This window comes from Pelodiscus sinensis, unplaced genomic scaffold (genome assembly GCF_049634645.1).
Source record: "Pelodiscus sinensis isolate JC-2024 unplaced genomic scaffold, ASM4963464v1 ctg66, whole genome shotgun sequence".
Taxonomy (NCBI): domain Eukaryota; kingdom Metazoa; phylum Chordata; order Testudines; family Trionychidae; genus Pelodiscus; species Pelodiscus sinensis.
In genome coordinates this window covers 144,807-160,673 of record NW_027465867.1, presented here as the reverse complement: position 1 = coordinate 160,673, position 15,867 = coordinate 144,807, and the positions used below count along the sequence as shown (strand labels likewise).

Genomic DNA, 15,867 nt, shown 5'->3' with positions numbered 1-15,867 from the left:
CCCAGGCCTGCTCTGGTGCAGTACTTGCGGCACTTTGTGTTGGCGGGAGTTGCGAAGCGGTCCACTCGGGGAGTCCCCCAACGTTGGAAGATGTCACGTAATATGCCGTCGTGCATTTCCCATTCGTGTTTCGAGTGGAAGTGTCTGCTCAGGAAGTCTGCCGTCACGTTTGTGGTGCCAGGTAAGTAGGATGCCAAAGGAGTCACCCCGTGGCGAATGCACCAGTTCCAAAAGCGGACGGCTTCCGTGCATAGCGAATGGGAGCGAGCGCCGCCCTGGCGGTTTACGTAGTACATGGCTACGATGTTGTCTGTAAGTATCGTCTCAGTGGTATTGTGAATGTAGATGAGGAAGGATTTGCATGCGTTGAAAATAGCACGAAGCTCTAGGAGGTTTATGTGTAACCTTGCTTCTTGTGGGGACCATTGGCCTTGTACCGAGAGAGAGCCCATGTGGGCCCCCCAGCCTAGTAGGGAGGCGTCTGTTGTGATTTGGTGGAGAGGCTGCTGCGGGTGAAATGGTACGCCCGACAGCAGGTTTGTGCAGCTGGTCCACCATCGGAGTGATTGAAGAACGCCAGGTGGCGGTGTAACGGGCCTGTGGAGATCGTATCTGGGGTGGTGGTATACGAGGGTCAGCCAGTGCTGAAGGGCACGCAGGTGTAGTCTGGCGTATTTCACCACGTACGTTGTGGCGACCATGTGGCCCATGAGTCTGAGACATGTGATGAGTGGAACGGTGGGGCTCACGGTGATGGTGCAAATGAGGTCCTGGATGGCTTGAAACCTCTGCAAAGGTAGGAACGCTCTGCCGGCAAGTGAGTCCAGACGGGCCCCAATGAACTCGATGTCCTGAGTGGGATGCAAGACGGACTTCTGCTCGTTGAGGAGGAGTCCGAGCGATCGAAAGACTTGCATCGTGAGGTGAACCATGTGGGAGACCTCGTGTGCCGAAGCGCCTTTGAGCAGGCAGTCGTCCAGATAAGGTAAGATGAGTACCCCTTGGCGTTGGAGAAAGGCCGTGACCACGGATAGGACCTTTGAGAACACCCTAGGGGCTGAGGATAGCCCGAAGGGGAGGACCTTGTATTGAAAATGGTCCTCCGCTACGACGAAGCGCAAGAACCTTCTGTGAGCAGGGTGGATAGGGACGTGGAAATAGGCGTCCTGGGGGTCGAGGGCGGCAAACCAGTCCTGTGGATTTAAAATAGGGATTATGGCAGCTAGTGCTGTCATTTTGAATCGTTGTTTCCTGAGATATTTGTTCAGACGACGGAGGTCTAGGATAGGGCGCCAGCCTCCGGACCTTTTCTGGGTGAGGAAATAGTGAGAGTAAAAGCCTCTGTTCCTGAAGTCCTTCGGAACTGGCTCTATGGCACCCAGAGAGAGAAGGCGGTCGACCTCTAGTCGGAGGAGGGTTTCGTGAGAGGGGTCCCTGAAGAGGGACGGGGTGGGAGGGGTGGTTGGTGGGATGGCTATGAGAGGGATAGGATAGCCGAACTGAACAATCTCGAGGACCCATTTGTCCGTGGTGATTTTTGCCCATTGATGTAGAAAGGGTCTTAGACGGTAGTGGAATAGCTGGGTTGGACGATTCACGGTGCTGCCTGTGGCTGTCTGCTCGCCCTCGACCAACACATCAAACCTGTTGCTTGCTGTTGGGAGGCATGTTCGTTCTGCCGGTCGGGTTTTGGCGTCCTTGAGGCCTCTGGCGAGAGCGCTGGTTGTCAAAAGGCCGCTGTTGTTGGTGCTGTTGTTGCCACTGGTGTCTAATGTAGGGGTAATCATATCTGCGCTGATAAGGTGAATACCAACGTCTCTTAAAGGGGGGCGTATACATCCCCAGAGTTCGCAGGGCTGTCCGAGAGTCTTTAGAGGAGTGCAGAATTGCGTCCGTGGTCTCTGCAAAGAGCTTATCCTTGTCGAAGGGTAAGTCCTCGACTTTTGTCTGTAGTTCCTTGGGAACTCCTGCCGCTTGAAGGAAAGAAGCTCTACGCATAACAATAGCCGTAGCGGCGGAGCGAGCAGCAGTATCAGCCACGTCCATGGCCATCTGGAGGGACGTTCTCACTGATGTGTAGCCCTCTTGGATGACTGATCTCAGGATCGATCTTTTTGAATCGGGGAGATGATCCATGAGGGGAGTGAGGCGTGAAAACCTATCGAAGGTATGATTGGAGAGATGCGCCGAGTAATTGGCGATTCTGAGGAGCAAAGTCGCTGAGGTGTATACCTTCCTGCCCAGGATGTCAAGTCTCTTTGCGTCTTTATCGGAGGCCTGGTGTTTGAGGTGAGGGGCTCTAGCTCTCTGTTGAGCTGCGTCGACTACTAAAGAGTTAGCCTGTGGATGGGCAAAGAGGAATTCCATGCCCTTTGGTGGCATGAAATATTTCTTGTCGGCTCTTTTGTTGGTGGGAAGGGCCGACGCTGGAGCATGCCACACTTCATCAGCCAGTTCCAGGATGCCTTCGTCGAGAGGGATGGCGAGGCGTGAACTATGCCGCGGTTGGAGATTCCTGAAAAGCTTATGCTGCTTATCTTTGAGCTCTTGTAGTGGAATCTCCTGTGTAATAGCTACCCACTTAAATAATTCTTGGAATTGACGGAGGTCGTCTAGAGGAGAGCTGTCGTCGGGGGTCACTGCATCCTCCGGAGGAGATGAAACCAGGATGGAAGACCCCGAGGTATGGTGCACGAAGGGAGTATGTTCCGGCTCTGAAGAGTGGTGAGATGGTGATGGCGCTTGGTGGGGAGGAGTAAGGGGAGCCGGAGTTGGAGAGCGCCTGCGTGAAACGTAGTCGGAGGCGGATCGTGGTCGGTAAGAATACCTGCTGTAAGAATGTCGAGAGTCGCGACCGTCGCGATGGTAGGTGCCGTGCCACGGTGAACAGTCATCATGGAAGCTGGAGCGGCTGCCATACCGATAATGGTACGGAGAGCAGGGCGAACAGGAGCAGAGGTGTGATGCCCTGGAGGAGGCAGGAGAGGCAGAGAGATGTCTGTGCCGGTGCCTGCGGTGAGGAGATGCAGCCGCCAGAAACGGGGAAGGCAGTCTTGAAGAGTAGCGAGAAGACCGGTACCGATGAGGAGTGCCGGCAGAGGTGAGGACGGTGCCGGGGAGAAAAAGCGAGAGCGGGAGCAGCTGCGGCGGCGTGGGGAATGGAGAGCAGCAGGGCTCCGGGGTGAATGAGTTGCGGCATGCGCTGAAGCACTAGCCGCTGAATCGGTCTGCTCATGGTGCGGCGGGGCAGGAATGATCGGCACCGCAGTGGCCGCGGGACGGGTCAGCACCGTGTAGTCCGGCACCGCGCGGTGACTCGGGGGCGGTGGTGGGACCGGTGCTGGGATCGGGTCCGAGGTTGCTCTCGGCACCGGCTCAACGCTCGGCGCCGGAGGAGGAAGAAGCGGCTGAGCTGCTGCCCCCTGGGGAGCCGGTGTCTTTGAAGGCTCCCGTGGCCGCTTGGGCTTAGAAGCAGCCGAAGCAGGGGGACATGGCTTTACAATGCCAGACGTCCCAGGTGTCTCTGCCTGGCCCTCCCTGCCATTAAAGGCAGCTGGCAGGGATCTCGTTGGGGACAAAGTCATTTTCTTTTGAAGTCCCGTAGTGGGAGAGGAAGCCCGGCGTTTATGCGGCTGCTGATTAGAGTCAGCCTGCTGCGGTTGCAGGGCTGTGTCGAAGAGGAGCATACGAAGGCGCCTCTCCCTATCTTTCCTGGCTCTGGAGGTGAGCCTTAAGCAATGGTGACACTTTTGGGGGATGTGAGACTCCCCCAGGCAACGGATACATTCTGCATGGCCCTCCGAGGCTGGCATTGCCTCCAGGCAGGAGCCGCATTTTTTAAACCTGGTCCCTGACATTTGCCGGCAGCCCGCTGCTTCTTATCTTTTGTTTTCAAACAGTAGGTAGTTGTTGAAGGTGATAGCCTGGTAATGACTCTGCCCGGCTATCTTTGTTCTTTTTTATCTTAACAGTCTCTCTTTTTTTTTTTTTTTTTTTTTTTAAAGTGAACGCAACTATATACAATGAAGCTGACAGGAGAACAGCTGAGAGGCAGGAGGTAAGAGTGGTCTCTGCTTTCACTCCCGATAGGTCTTTCTTTGTCCTTCCTCTCTTGAAAAACCTTTTTTTTTTTTTTTTAAATGTTGGGGAAATAGAGGGGAGAGGGAGGAAAGGGGAATTTTATATACAAAAAGGAGAACTAGAAGCAGTCTAGTTCTGTGAAGTGAGGAGCGCGGTTACAAGCGTCTGCAGCCTGAGGCAGTGAAGAGGAACTGGCGGGGGGGCGGACCGCGCGACAGAAAGAGCGCGAAAGCCGCAAGCCTGCGGCACATGCGTGGTCCGGCCGAACACTGCTCATGACAAGCTACCGTTTGCGGCGCCGGGGCAAGCCCAGCACTCATAGTGGAACACCCGCGGGGACATCCCCGAAGAAGAATCCCTTGTTCTTGAAACCCGGCGGTACCCATTCCACTGCTCCCACCTGGAGCAACTGGGGTAACTCCTGTTCGAGGATGTGTTTGTGAGAAGGGTCCCTGAAGAGGGACAGTGAAGGAGGGTGGGAAGGCAGTGTGGAGGATAGTTGGAGGGTGTAGCCATACTGGATGGTGGCTAGGACCCAACGGTCCGATGTACTGTTCCTCCATGCCGGGAGGAAAGGGCGAAGTCTGAAGGAAAACAGATGGGCAGGATCTTGGGAGTCCGGTATGCCGTCCTTGGGTGCACCCTCAAAAGAAGCGCTTGCCCTGTGGTTTAGTCTGGCTGGCCGACTGCTGGCCAGACTGAGGATGGCGACTTGGTTTTCTTTTGGGAGGGCTTAGTACGGGAATGAGCTGTATCCTGGCGGGAATAATGGCTCTTCGTTTGAGAGATCTGGGGTTTCAACTTCTTCCTCTTGGTCCCAGGAACGTATGAGCCCAGAGTTTTGAGTGTTGTACAGGAGTCCTTACACCCGCGCAACTTAGTGTCCGTCTATTCTGAAAACAGGGCACTCGTATCAAAGGGGAGGTCCTGTATGGAGTTCTGTGGCTCCGGAGACAGGCCCAAAAGGAGAAGCCATGCTGCTCGCCGCATGGAGATGGTGGATGCCATGGAGCAAGCCGCTGAGTCTGCTGCATCTGACGCTACCTGCAGCACCGCCAGGGTCACTGAAGACCCCTCGTCCATCAGGACCTTAAACTCCTTTTGAGTCCTGTCTGGGAAGGAGGACTCAAACTTGGTCAATGCCTGCCAGATGTTGACCTCGTAGCAGGCAAACAATGCGTGATGATTTGCCACCGGCAGCTGAAAGCTGGCCAAAGAATAAAGTTTTCTGCCAAACAAGTCCAGGTGTTTAGAGTCTTTATTCTTGGGGGTAGGTGCCGGCTGGTTCTGGTGCTCCCTGTGGTTGACCAATTCCACCACAAGGGAGTTAGGTGGCGGGTGGATATACAAATAATCGTGGTCCCCTGCCAGGATGAAATACTTCCGTTCTGCCCACTTGGCTATAGGTAGGATGGAGGATGGGGTTTGCCACAGGGTATTAGCAATCTTAGCGACCGTCTCCTGTAGGGGCAAGGCCACCCTGGTGGGGCCCACTTGCCCCAGGACTCCTAACAACAAGCCTGAGGTCTACTGCACCTCCTCAGTTTGGAGGCCCAAACCGTTAGCCACCCATCTTAGGAGGTGCTGGTGGGCTCTTGAGTCATTGGGGGGCACCACCGCGGGAGAAGCCACTATCGCCTTGTCTGGCAATGAGGAAGAGGAGGCTGGAGCTGGTTGACCTTCCTCTTGAGCAGGGGGTTGGTCACTTGCCCTGACTGCCTGGTGCAGAGGGGCAGATGCCCCTGCATCACCCTGTTGCCCATGAGACACTGAGGGCACCAAGGGGGCTTGCAATGCTCCAACGACCAAACGGGTGAGCTGGGGTTGGACCGGGAAACCCCAGGGAGTCCAAGGGCACCACTGCGTCTGCCACTGTGATTGAAGCCATGGCATGCTCTGGGATGACACTGGTGGCGCCGAAGTCGATGGTGCTAAATGCTTCCCAAAGCCCAAGATGAGGACCACATATGGCAACCACTTCAGTACTGGGACTCTGCCACTGATGGAGACCTCAGTGACTGGGATCGTCTGGTGTCTCTTCTAGAGCTACGGAGCTCAGAAAATCTACCCCTTGAATCGAGAGACTGGCGTCGAAGAGGGGAACCTCAATGCCATGATGGGGACTGGGACCGGGACCGGCGAGATGAGCCTCTACGACTGGAATAGCTTGGTGCCGGTTAGCATCTACAGCATGGTGAACAGTGCTGAAGCCGTGGGGAGACGTTACGATGCCGACATGGCGAGTAGGGAGACCCACTATCTCTCTGCTGCTGTTGATGGCGGGGGCCATGTGCCTCCAGAGGTCTGTGCACCGACTCGGGGGACCATGTGTTGTGCCCTGGCCTCTAATGGACCACTGGGGACTTTGAGTTGCTCTCCTCTCAGACGCTGGAGGAGAGTGGGACTGGATGGTACTCGGTGACCGAGGGTAAAATGGTGGCTTCCCCCATGCTGAGGTCCCATTGGTGTTGGGGGTGGCAGTACCGGCATGGTCCGAATGCCCTATGTGACCAGAGAGTCCTCTGGTGTAGATGGAAGACAGACATCCAGCACTGGGGAAGGTGACCAGGTAGGAGGGGTAGATGCCGCCTGGGCTTTTTCCTGCCTGTCGGCTAATGGGTCACCCTTCTTCCCCTTGTTTCTACAAGGAGACTTGTCTTTGCCCGACTTTATAGCAGTGCCAAGCTATCAACACCAACAGTGCGCTGTGCACTGGTGCTCCGTGCCGAGTCCGACCTTTGGTCTTGTGGAACAAGTGTAGACTCCATTAAAAGCACCTGGAGCTGAATGCTCCTTTCTTTAATGGTTCTGGGTCAGAAAGACGTGCAAATTCTACACTTGTCCTTCCCCCAGACAATGAAGACAGTCAGTATGCGGATCACTGGCTGGCATAGGCCTGTGGCACGCCTTTGAAACCAGGGGAACAGGGCATGCCTTGTCCCCAGGCAAAGTCTCAAGGGGTATGTCTACACTACCCTCCTATTTCGAAGTAGGAGGGTAATGTAGGTATACCGCACTTGCAAATGAAGCCCGGGATTTGAATTTCCCGGGCTTCATTAGCATAAGCGGGGAGCCGCCATTTTTAAATCCCGGCTAGTTCGAACCCCGTGCAGCGCGGCTACACGTGGCACGGAGTAGCTAGTTCGGATTAGGCTTCTAATCCGAACTAGCTGTACTCCTCGTGGAATGAGTAACGGTAGTTCGAACTAGGAAGCCTAGTTCGAACTACCTAGTTCGTGCCCCGTGTAGCCGCGCTGCACGGGGTTCGAACCAGCGGGGTTTTAAAAATGGCGGCTCCCCGCTTATGCAAATGAAGCCCGGGAAATTCAAATCCTGGGCTTCATTTGCAAGTGCGGTATGCCTACATTACCCCGCTAGTTCGAACTAGGAGGGTCGTGTAGACATACCCTTAGAGATTGGCTTCTCAGTGTACATGAGGCTTCACTGTTTGGATATGTCTAGTCTAGTCTGCAGTAGGGATGTGAATGACTAGTCGACTATCCGATAAGCAAATGCTTATCGGATAGTCAACACACTAGTCAACTAGTCGCTTCCCCCCCACTTGCTGCCTCTGTCAGAAAGAGGTAGCAAGGGGGAGGGGGAGAGGAGGTGGTGTTTCAAAGCGGCAGCGCCGCGTGGAGCCCAGGATCAGCTGGGTACTCCCCTGCTGACCCCGGGCTTCATGCGGCACTGCTGCTTTGGAACACCACGGGGAGCACGGGGCCAGTGGGGCTGTTGCTACACTTCAAAGGTGGAGACGCCCTTATCAACTAATCGAATAGTTGATGCAAATTGCATCGACTATTCGATTAGTCCATTAATCTAAATTTAACATCCCTAGTTTGCAGCAACTTTGTTTTTGTTTTCCAATCTGTTCACTCTCTTTCCATAATATGCCATGGTTGAGGCAATCCTACTGCACCCTTTTTAAACAAGGCTCAGAACTGGCCTAACTGGGTTCATCTGGCTTTGCTGAAGCTCGGAATTTTCTATGTTCAGAACTATTTTCCTTGACAAGAATGAAAGAGCCAATTATAAATATGAAAGAAGGATTTTTAAAAGGAATGCCAACTTACCCAAAAGACATCATAAATTAGTAAACCTGAGAGCAGCAAACAGGAAACCTTGAGGCTCGGCAGCCGAACAAAGGCAATCATTGCAACACACAGGCCCATTGCCAGAGCTATAAAATGGTAAAGTACATAATTTGTTTAGTATTCAGAACTTCGACAGCAGGTAATGAAGGCCAATACTTGCAGCTAGATCCGTGGTGTCCACACGCTATACACTAGCCACATGTGGCTATTTGGCCGGTTGAATGTGGCTTCAGAACTGGTTGGGCATCACGGAGCTACATAGTCATCTAGGGATGTTAAAATGCATTTATGGAGGTAACCACTGAAAATGGAGCTGCCTACCCTCCCTCCCCCCGCACTGATACAGAGGCAGCAGTGGGGGGGGGGGGGGGGGCCTGCATGTAACCATGCATATGGCTCATCAGTTAACCATGTACAAGTTGATACTTTCACATCCCTAGTGCATACAACACTAAGACCCCATGGTCTCTTCCCCCAGAGTTGAGATGATAGGTAGAAAATCATATATGCAGTATCTATGCTGGACAGACTATAAATACTCATAGTAACAGGCATAGGGTATTTAATACAATCTCACTTAACTAAACTTCAGTTATCTACAACAGGGTCATGGTCAGTTAAGAGATTTACCTAAAGCCCACATTCATATCAGGCTGCCTATTTTAACAAAAGGATTTCAGCTTATAATTAGTTTGAAGTGGAAGTACTTTTACCAATGTCAGAATTTATTCTTAATGTTTATTATTCACCTTTAACTCCCCTAGTGCTGCCCAAATACAGGGATACATGTATGACACCATAATTGCATTTAAAGAACACAGAGGCTAGGAAAGGAAATAAAACCCAGTTCCTGAGTTGAGGCTGAAACATATCTTCATCTTCACAGATTAAGGCCAGACAGCATGTTAGTATATTATGCATTTAAGCAGCTGTTTGGGAAACCCTGTTAAGATGTTAAAAAGTATAAAATGTATTTGATTGTTGGCAACACTTTGAGGACTGAAAATATTTCCCTCCCAATGATCTGTCCCCCTCTATTTGCCTGACATCACAGTTTGACCTGTATGCAGCACAACAGATTCTGATCCAGTTGCCTTATTACTACACTGTGCTGTTGTCCATTGGCAGCAACCATTGGCATGGATGGGTGAGGCTTTGGAAGAGACACCCAGGGAAGCTTTTATCATGTTTTAGCAATACAATGTACTAAAGTAATAGAAGTGTAAAGAATGGTTTTGATTTCCATGAGTGTTAATTTAGATTCCCAGTGATCATTACAATGTCCAAGTTTAAACTATTTCAGTGTTTTCTATAGCCTGTGAGAAAGGAAGTGGATAGTGGGGGATTGTATTATTGAGATCTGCACAACCTAGGGTGAGTCCTGTCACATTAGCACATCATTTGGGAGAGAACCATTACTTCACATCCTCCCTGCCCCAGAACCAACCAAGACCACCAGCAGGGCATCTGAGCACTATCAATGAGAAGCCATTGTTTATATCGGGGTGGGGAACCTCAGGCCCGGGGGCCAGATGCGGCCCCCGGCTTGCCTGGATCTGGCTCCTGAGGCTCAGCCCCCCCCCCCACCCGCTTTGGTGTGTGAGGGGAATGCGGCGAGTGTCTTCTTCTCAGTTGGGGGCCACGTCAGTGAGGGGTTGTTTGGGTTTTTTTTGGGGGGGGGTTGCTTCTCTCTTGTGTGCAGCCCCCAACTGATTTTTATGTGGGTCAGTGGCCCCTGACCCAGAAAAGGTTCCCCACCCCTGGTTTATATGTATCTGGTAGAGAATAACTGTTGAAAATACCTACCTGCCCTGCCAAGAGATACAGGGGCAGGGATTAAGTTACAAATAAGGCAGTGAGTGGGCTGCAAAACCAATAGACACAGACACGTTTGGCCAAGCTCTGCCAATGCACCACCCGATAACATGTCAAGAGTGCTGAAAGGCATGGTATTGGCATTGCCAGGCACTGAAGTGTTAGCTCAAACTGGCAAAACAAAGGAGGCTGATGCCATCAAGACCAGGAGCTCATATGCCCTCCCTGGAAGAGTAGTTAAGTGCCAAAGGGACAAACAGCTTCAGGCGTTGGTGCATAAAGATTTTGACACTACAATGCAAAAGGGAAGGAAGAAGGTGAAAGGTCAACCCTGATTGTGCAAAGCATGAGGTGAGTGCATCAGCAACACCAGTGCATTGAAAGAAGCCCCCAACAAGACACCTCAGACATCAGTATATCTTCCTTGCTAGTAGTAAGTGTGCTAAAGGAAGCCTGATGTCAGCAGTTCCAAATACTGAGGTGATCTCTTCATAGTTTGCCACAAGTGGTAAGAGGTAACCTTAAGTACCAAGTACTGGTAACCTTAAGTACCAAAGTACTGCAAGTAGATGCATGCCGGCAGCTCCCAGGTGCCAATGCACGGGCTTCATACAGAGCTAGGGATGTTAAATATTGGTTAATTGAATCATCGATTAAACTCATGAATTCTTATAGGTTACTCGACTATTCTATAGTCCTGGGGGCGGGGCTGGCAGCCAGTGCACTCTGGCCCCACTCCCAAGCAGCCCCCTGCAACTCCACGCTGCTGCCTCTGTATCAGAGGGTACGTCTAAACTACATGGCTCCGTCGACGGAGCCATGTAGATTTGTTTATTGGGCAAAGGGAAATGAAGCGGCGATTTAAATGATCAGCTGTTTGTCGGCTCAGCGCACTAGTCTGAATGCTCCCGTGCCGACCTGAAAGCCCTTTATCGACCTCCCCGGTAAACCTCATCCTACGAGGTATAACGGGGATGTCGATAAAGGGCTTTCAGGTCGGCGCGGGAGCGTGCAGACTAGCGTGCTGAGCCAACAAACAGCTGATCAGGTGTTTGTTGGCTCAGCGCGGCAGCCATTTAAATTTAAATGAAGCCGCGATTATTTAAATCGCGGCTTCATTTCCCTCTGCTGATCAGCCTAATCTACATGGCTCCATCAATGGAGCCATGTACTTTAGACACACCCAGAGACAGCAGTATGGGGTGACAGGTGGGAACTCTGGTGCAAGAGGGAAGCCAGTTTAAAAACCAGCTCACCATGCAGACCAGCTGCCTGTCACCCCATGCTGCTGCCTCTGATACAGAGGCAGCAGCACCTGTCTGGGGGGCGCGGGGGGAAGGGGCTGAGCTCCTGGACCTGGCGCAAGTTGGAACTGAGCCAGGCTGCCTACCCACCTGGCTTCTAATACACTTTAAATGCAGAGCCACAGAGGGGGTAGGTCCCAGACCCAGCACAAGCCAGGGCTCAGCTGGGCTGCTGGCCAGCCTGCTAAAAAATTTACTGATGGGGGGGGGGGGGAATGCGTGTAGTCTATAGCATTAACCTATAAGTTTTTGCCTATCAGTTCATTGGTTAATCAGCTACACTGTTACATCCTTATACAGAGCAATATGGATTGTTTGGTAAACTGGACACAAGCAATTAATATGCATTTTAATGTGTCCAAATGTAACATTCTACATCTAGGAATGTAGGTCACACAAAGGATGAGGGACTCTCTGAGGGTACGTCTACACTACAACGTTAATTCGAACTAAGCTAATTCAAACTAACGGATCCAGACTAAAAAACTAGTTCGAATTAGCGTTTTGCTAATTCGAACTAGCATGTCCACATTAAGTGGACCCTGAACCGGGGTTAAGGATGGCCGGAAGCAGTGCCGGCAGGGCATCAGAGGAGGACTTAGAGCGTGGAGATGCTGTCTCAGGCTAGCCGAGGGCTGCGCTTAAAGGGACCCGACCCCCACCCCGGACAGACAGTTCTCAGGGGTGCCCCGCTTGCAAAGCAGTCCTGGCTTGGAGTGCCCGGAGTACCCACACTGGGCACATCACAGCACTCGGCCATCAGCCCGGCTGCACTTGCCGCAGGCTGCCATCTGGGGAGAGGGGGCAATTGGGGGGCTGCAGGAGAGCTTCCACCCCCAGAAGCCTGCAGAGCCAGCCCAGTCCTCCCCATCGGGGGCTCGTACCCCATTCCTCCCTCACCTCCTTCCACTTACCCCCCCCAGCCCCTCTTCTTGATGTACAAAATAAAGGACAATTGTGTTCAAAAATGGAATCTGTCTTTATTGAACAAAACTGGGGGAGACTGGGAAAAGGAGGGGGGAGAGGGGAAGAGAGAGGCTGGGAGAGGGGAGGGCAACTAAAATGATCAGGGGTTGGGAACAGGTCCCATATGAAGAGAGGCTAAAGAAACTGGGACTTTTCAGCTTAGAAAAGAGGAGACGGAGGGGGGACAGGATAGAGGTCTCTAAAAGCAGGAGTTGGGTGGAGAGGGTGCATACAGAAAAGTTCTTCATTAGTTCCCATAAAGAAGGACTAGAGGACACCAAAGGAAAGGAATGGGTAGCAGGCTTCAAACTAGTAACAGAAAGTTCTTCTTCACAAAGCACAGAGTCAACCTGTGGAACTCCTTGCTGCAGGAGGCTGTGAAGGCTACAACTAGAACAGAGTTTAAAGGGAAGTGAGATCAAGTCATGGAGGCTGGGTCCATGGAGTGCTATTAGCCAGGGGGTAGCAGTGGTGTCCCTGCCCAAGGTTTGTGGAAGGCTGGAGAGGGATGGCACGAGACAAATGGCTTGGTCACTGTCTTCGGTCCATCCCCTCCAGGGTCCCTACGGTTGGCCGCTGGCGGCAGACAGGCTACTGGGCTAGATGGACCTTTGGTCTGACCCAGGATGGCCATTGTATGCTCAGGGCTCAGGGTCGGGGGTCTCAGTGGACTCCCTTGATTTTCATGCACACCTGCACCTGGGTGGCCAGGCTGGCAGCTCTCCTGCCCAAGTCGGCCACTTTCCTGTGCCTAGTGCGGAGATCGTGGACAAGGTCCACGATGTCCGCACTAGCCCAGGCGGGTGCCCGCCTCTTGCAGTCTTGGGCAAGCTCCCGGGAGCCACCAGCCTGGTCCCGGGAAGAGGGAGAGGGCTGGGGGGCATCGGGTGGGTGGCTCGATCCGTGCCAGGTGCAGGGTCTGCTGGCTGGGTGCTGGCAGGCTTGCACCTGGCATGGGCACCGTAGCCAGCCCCTGCCCCTTTAAGGGGTCCGGGGCCGGGAGGGGGGCAGACGAGTTTCCCTGGTGTTGGCCAGAGTGGCCACCAGGGAAAGCTGGGGAGGGCTAGCCTCCCACTAGTTCGAATTAAGGGGCTACACACCCCTTAATTCGAACTAGTAAGTTCGAACTAGGCTTAATCCTCGTGGAATGAGGATTACCTAGTTCGAACTAAGCACACCGCTAGTTTGAATTAAGTTTGAACTAACGGAGCGCTAGTGTAGCGCCTATGAAAGTTAGTTCGAACTAACGGATGTTAGTTCGAACTAACTTTGTAGTGTAGACATACCCTCAGGAAGCAGTGATTCTGAAAGACATGGGGGATAATCAGCTGAACATGAGCTCCCAGTATGGAGCTGTGGCCAAAAAGGGGCAATGAAATCCTCAGATGCATAATGGGAATATCGAGTAGGACGGTTGTATTTCCTTTCTATTTGGTGCTGGTGCATCCATTATTGGAATAGCATGTTAGATGGTAGCATCAATTCAAGAAGGATGTTGACAAATTGAAGAGGGTTCAGAGAAGAGCCACAAAAATGATTAAAGAATTGAAAAATGTGTCTTAGCAGTGAAAGACTCAGGGGCTCAATCTGTATAGTTTAACAGACAATTAGGGGTGGAAACCGGTCACAGTCTACAAGTACCTACTATGGATGTAAAATCCTGTGTAATCAGTTAACTGGTTAATCATTAAGTTTAACCGGTTAACTGATTAAACGAGGGCGGGCAGGCTGCCCCACACAAGTGGGCTGGGAGCCAATAGTCCCAGGGGGCTGCTCCCAGGTAACCGTTACCCGGTAAGCATCACCCACTAAGGGTGATGCTTACCGGGTAACCACTTAACCATTCACATCTCTAGTACCTACATTGGGAACATAAATTTGATAGAACCCTTTTCAGTCTAGCAGACAACTGAATAACAAGATCTAAGAGCTGGAAGTTAAGTTGGATAAATTCACACTGGAAATAGGGCACAACTTGTTTTTGTACTAAAGGTAATTAACCATTGCAAAAATTTATCAAGGACTGTGGAGGATTCTTTGTCACAGGTAATTTTTAACAAAAGACTATTTTTCTAAAAGATATGCTCTATTTTGAACAGGAATTAACCCTCCTGCCCTGGGCCATGCCACTCTCCCAAGAGTGGGGGAGGGGATCTCTCCACTGTGTGCCCCATGGACCACCTGGATCAATGCAAACCTTTCCGTGGACTACCAGTTGCTAATGCAAACTTACTGTTCATTACATAATTAAGCCCCAACCATTTTGCTAGTGCTACATCTGGGGAGAACGGTTTAATTTAAATTATTAAACGGATTAAGCATTTTAACTTCCTCATGTTAGTTTATCAAACTTTATTTAAAATGAAGTAAAATATTATGTCCAACACAAAAGGTTTCAGTGTTGTCTTTATTTATGTCAGGGGTGGGAAACCTTTTTTGGGTTGGGGGTTACTGACCCACAGACAAATCAGTTGGGGTATGTCTACACTACCCCGCTAGTTCGAACTAGCGGGGTAGTGTAGACATACCCTGAGGGACGACAAGTGAGAAGCAGAAAAACTCCACCAAAAACCCCCAATGCTTGCTGATGTGTCCCCCAACTGAGACACCTCACTCCTCTAGTGCTCCAGCCCCCACAGGGCGAGGGGAAGGGAAGGGACAGGGAGGACTGAGCTCCAGGGCTTCCCATAGGCCATATTTATTTTTCTGGGGTTCCAGAGTTAGTGGATTTTGTGGGCCCCCTTAGGCTCTGGGGTGGGGATAAAAAGTTCAATGTGCGGGACAGGGCTGCCAGTGAGTGGGATAGGGATGGGGGTGCAGGATCTGGGTGGGAGGAGGGGGGCAGAAGGGGCTGAGGAGGGCAGGGTCTGGAAGGGAGTTTGGTGGTAGGAGAGGGTGTGGGGTGGGGGTATGAGAGGGAGTTTGGAGGTGGGAGGGGGTTGGAGAAGTAAAGCAGGGAAGGTGAGAGGGTGAGAATGCAGCAAATTAGCTAGCTGGGGAGGGAGGCAAAGAAGTGGGCAGTAAAGGAAAGTGCAGCTTCTGCAAGGTAAAATTGTACCCCCTGCCACAGCTTCCCTCTGCTCCAGCCTCGCTCCCCTCAGTCCCATGATCCCCCCTAGCAGCCTGATCCCCTGCATCGGCCCATCCCCCTCAGTGCAACCCCTGTCCCCTCATCCTCCTGCACCTCTCCCCCCCATCCCTATACCTCCAGTGCACTCACCAGCAGGACAGCAGCACTGGGACTTGCAGCCCCCCAGGAGCAGTGCTGGGGTGGGGAGATGCGGGCAAAGTCTCTTCTCTGCCTGGGCCAGCCCCAGGCTGTGGCAGGCAGAGCCCGGGGCTGCCCAGGGCTGGCTCCAGCCCAGCAGGGCGCTGGGGAAGGGGCTCCCTGCCACCACACACAGCCCGTGGGGAGCAGCACGGTGCAGCCCGGGCCTCGGCACCCACGTGTGACCAACTGCCCAGCCCTGCCCCCTCCCGAAGCAAGAAACAGAGCCTGTAGCCGGGAAGGGGGGGTTAACCCCTTAGCTCCTGGGAGCTGCACGCCCAGGCCAAGCAGGGGCAGCCCCGGGAACACGCGTGCCTCTCCTGCCCCCTACCCCAGC

General features: G+C 52.5%; 1 protein-coding gene across 4 annotated transcripts in view; it reads right to left on the bottom strand.

The window, feature by feature from the left end:
* LOC102447871 (signal peptide peptidase-like 3) overlaps positions 1 to 15,867 on the bottom strand; it is a 139,249-nt gene that overhangs the window by 27,880 nt on the left and 95,502 nt on the right. For all 4 annotated transcript variants that reach the window (XM_075915773.1, XM_075915770.1, XM_075915769.1 and 1 more), the window contains one exon: positions 8,157 to 8,263. In XM_075915773.1, coding sequence (XP_075771888.1) covers positions 8,157 to 8,263 — 107 coding nt within the window. The remainder of the gene's footprint in view (positions 1 to 8,156; positions 8,264 to 15,867) is intronic.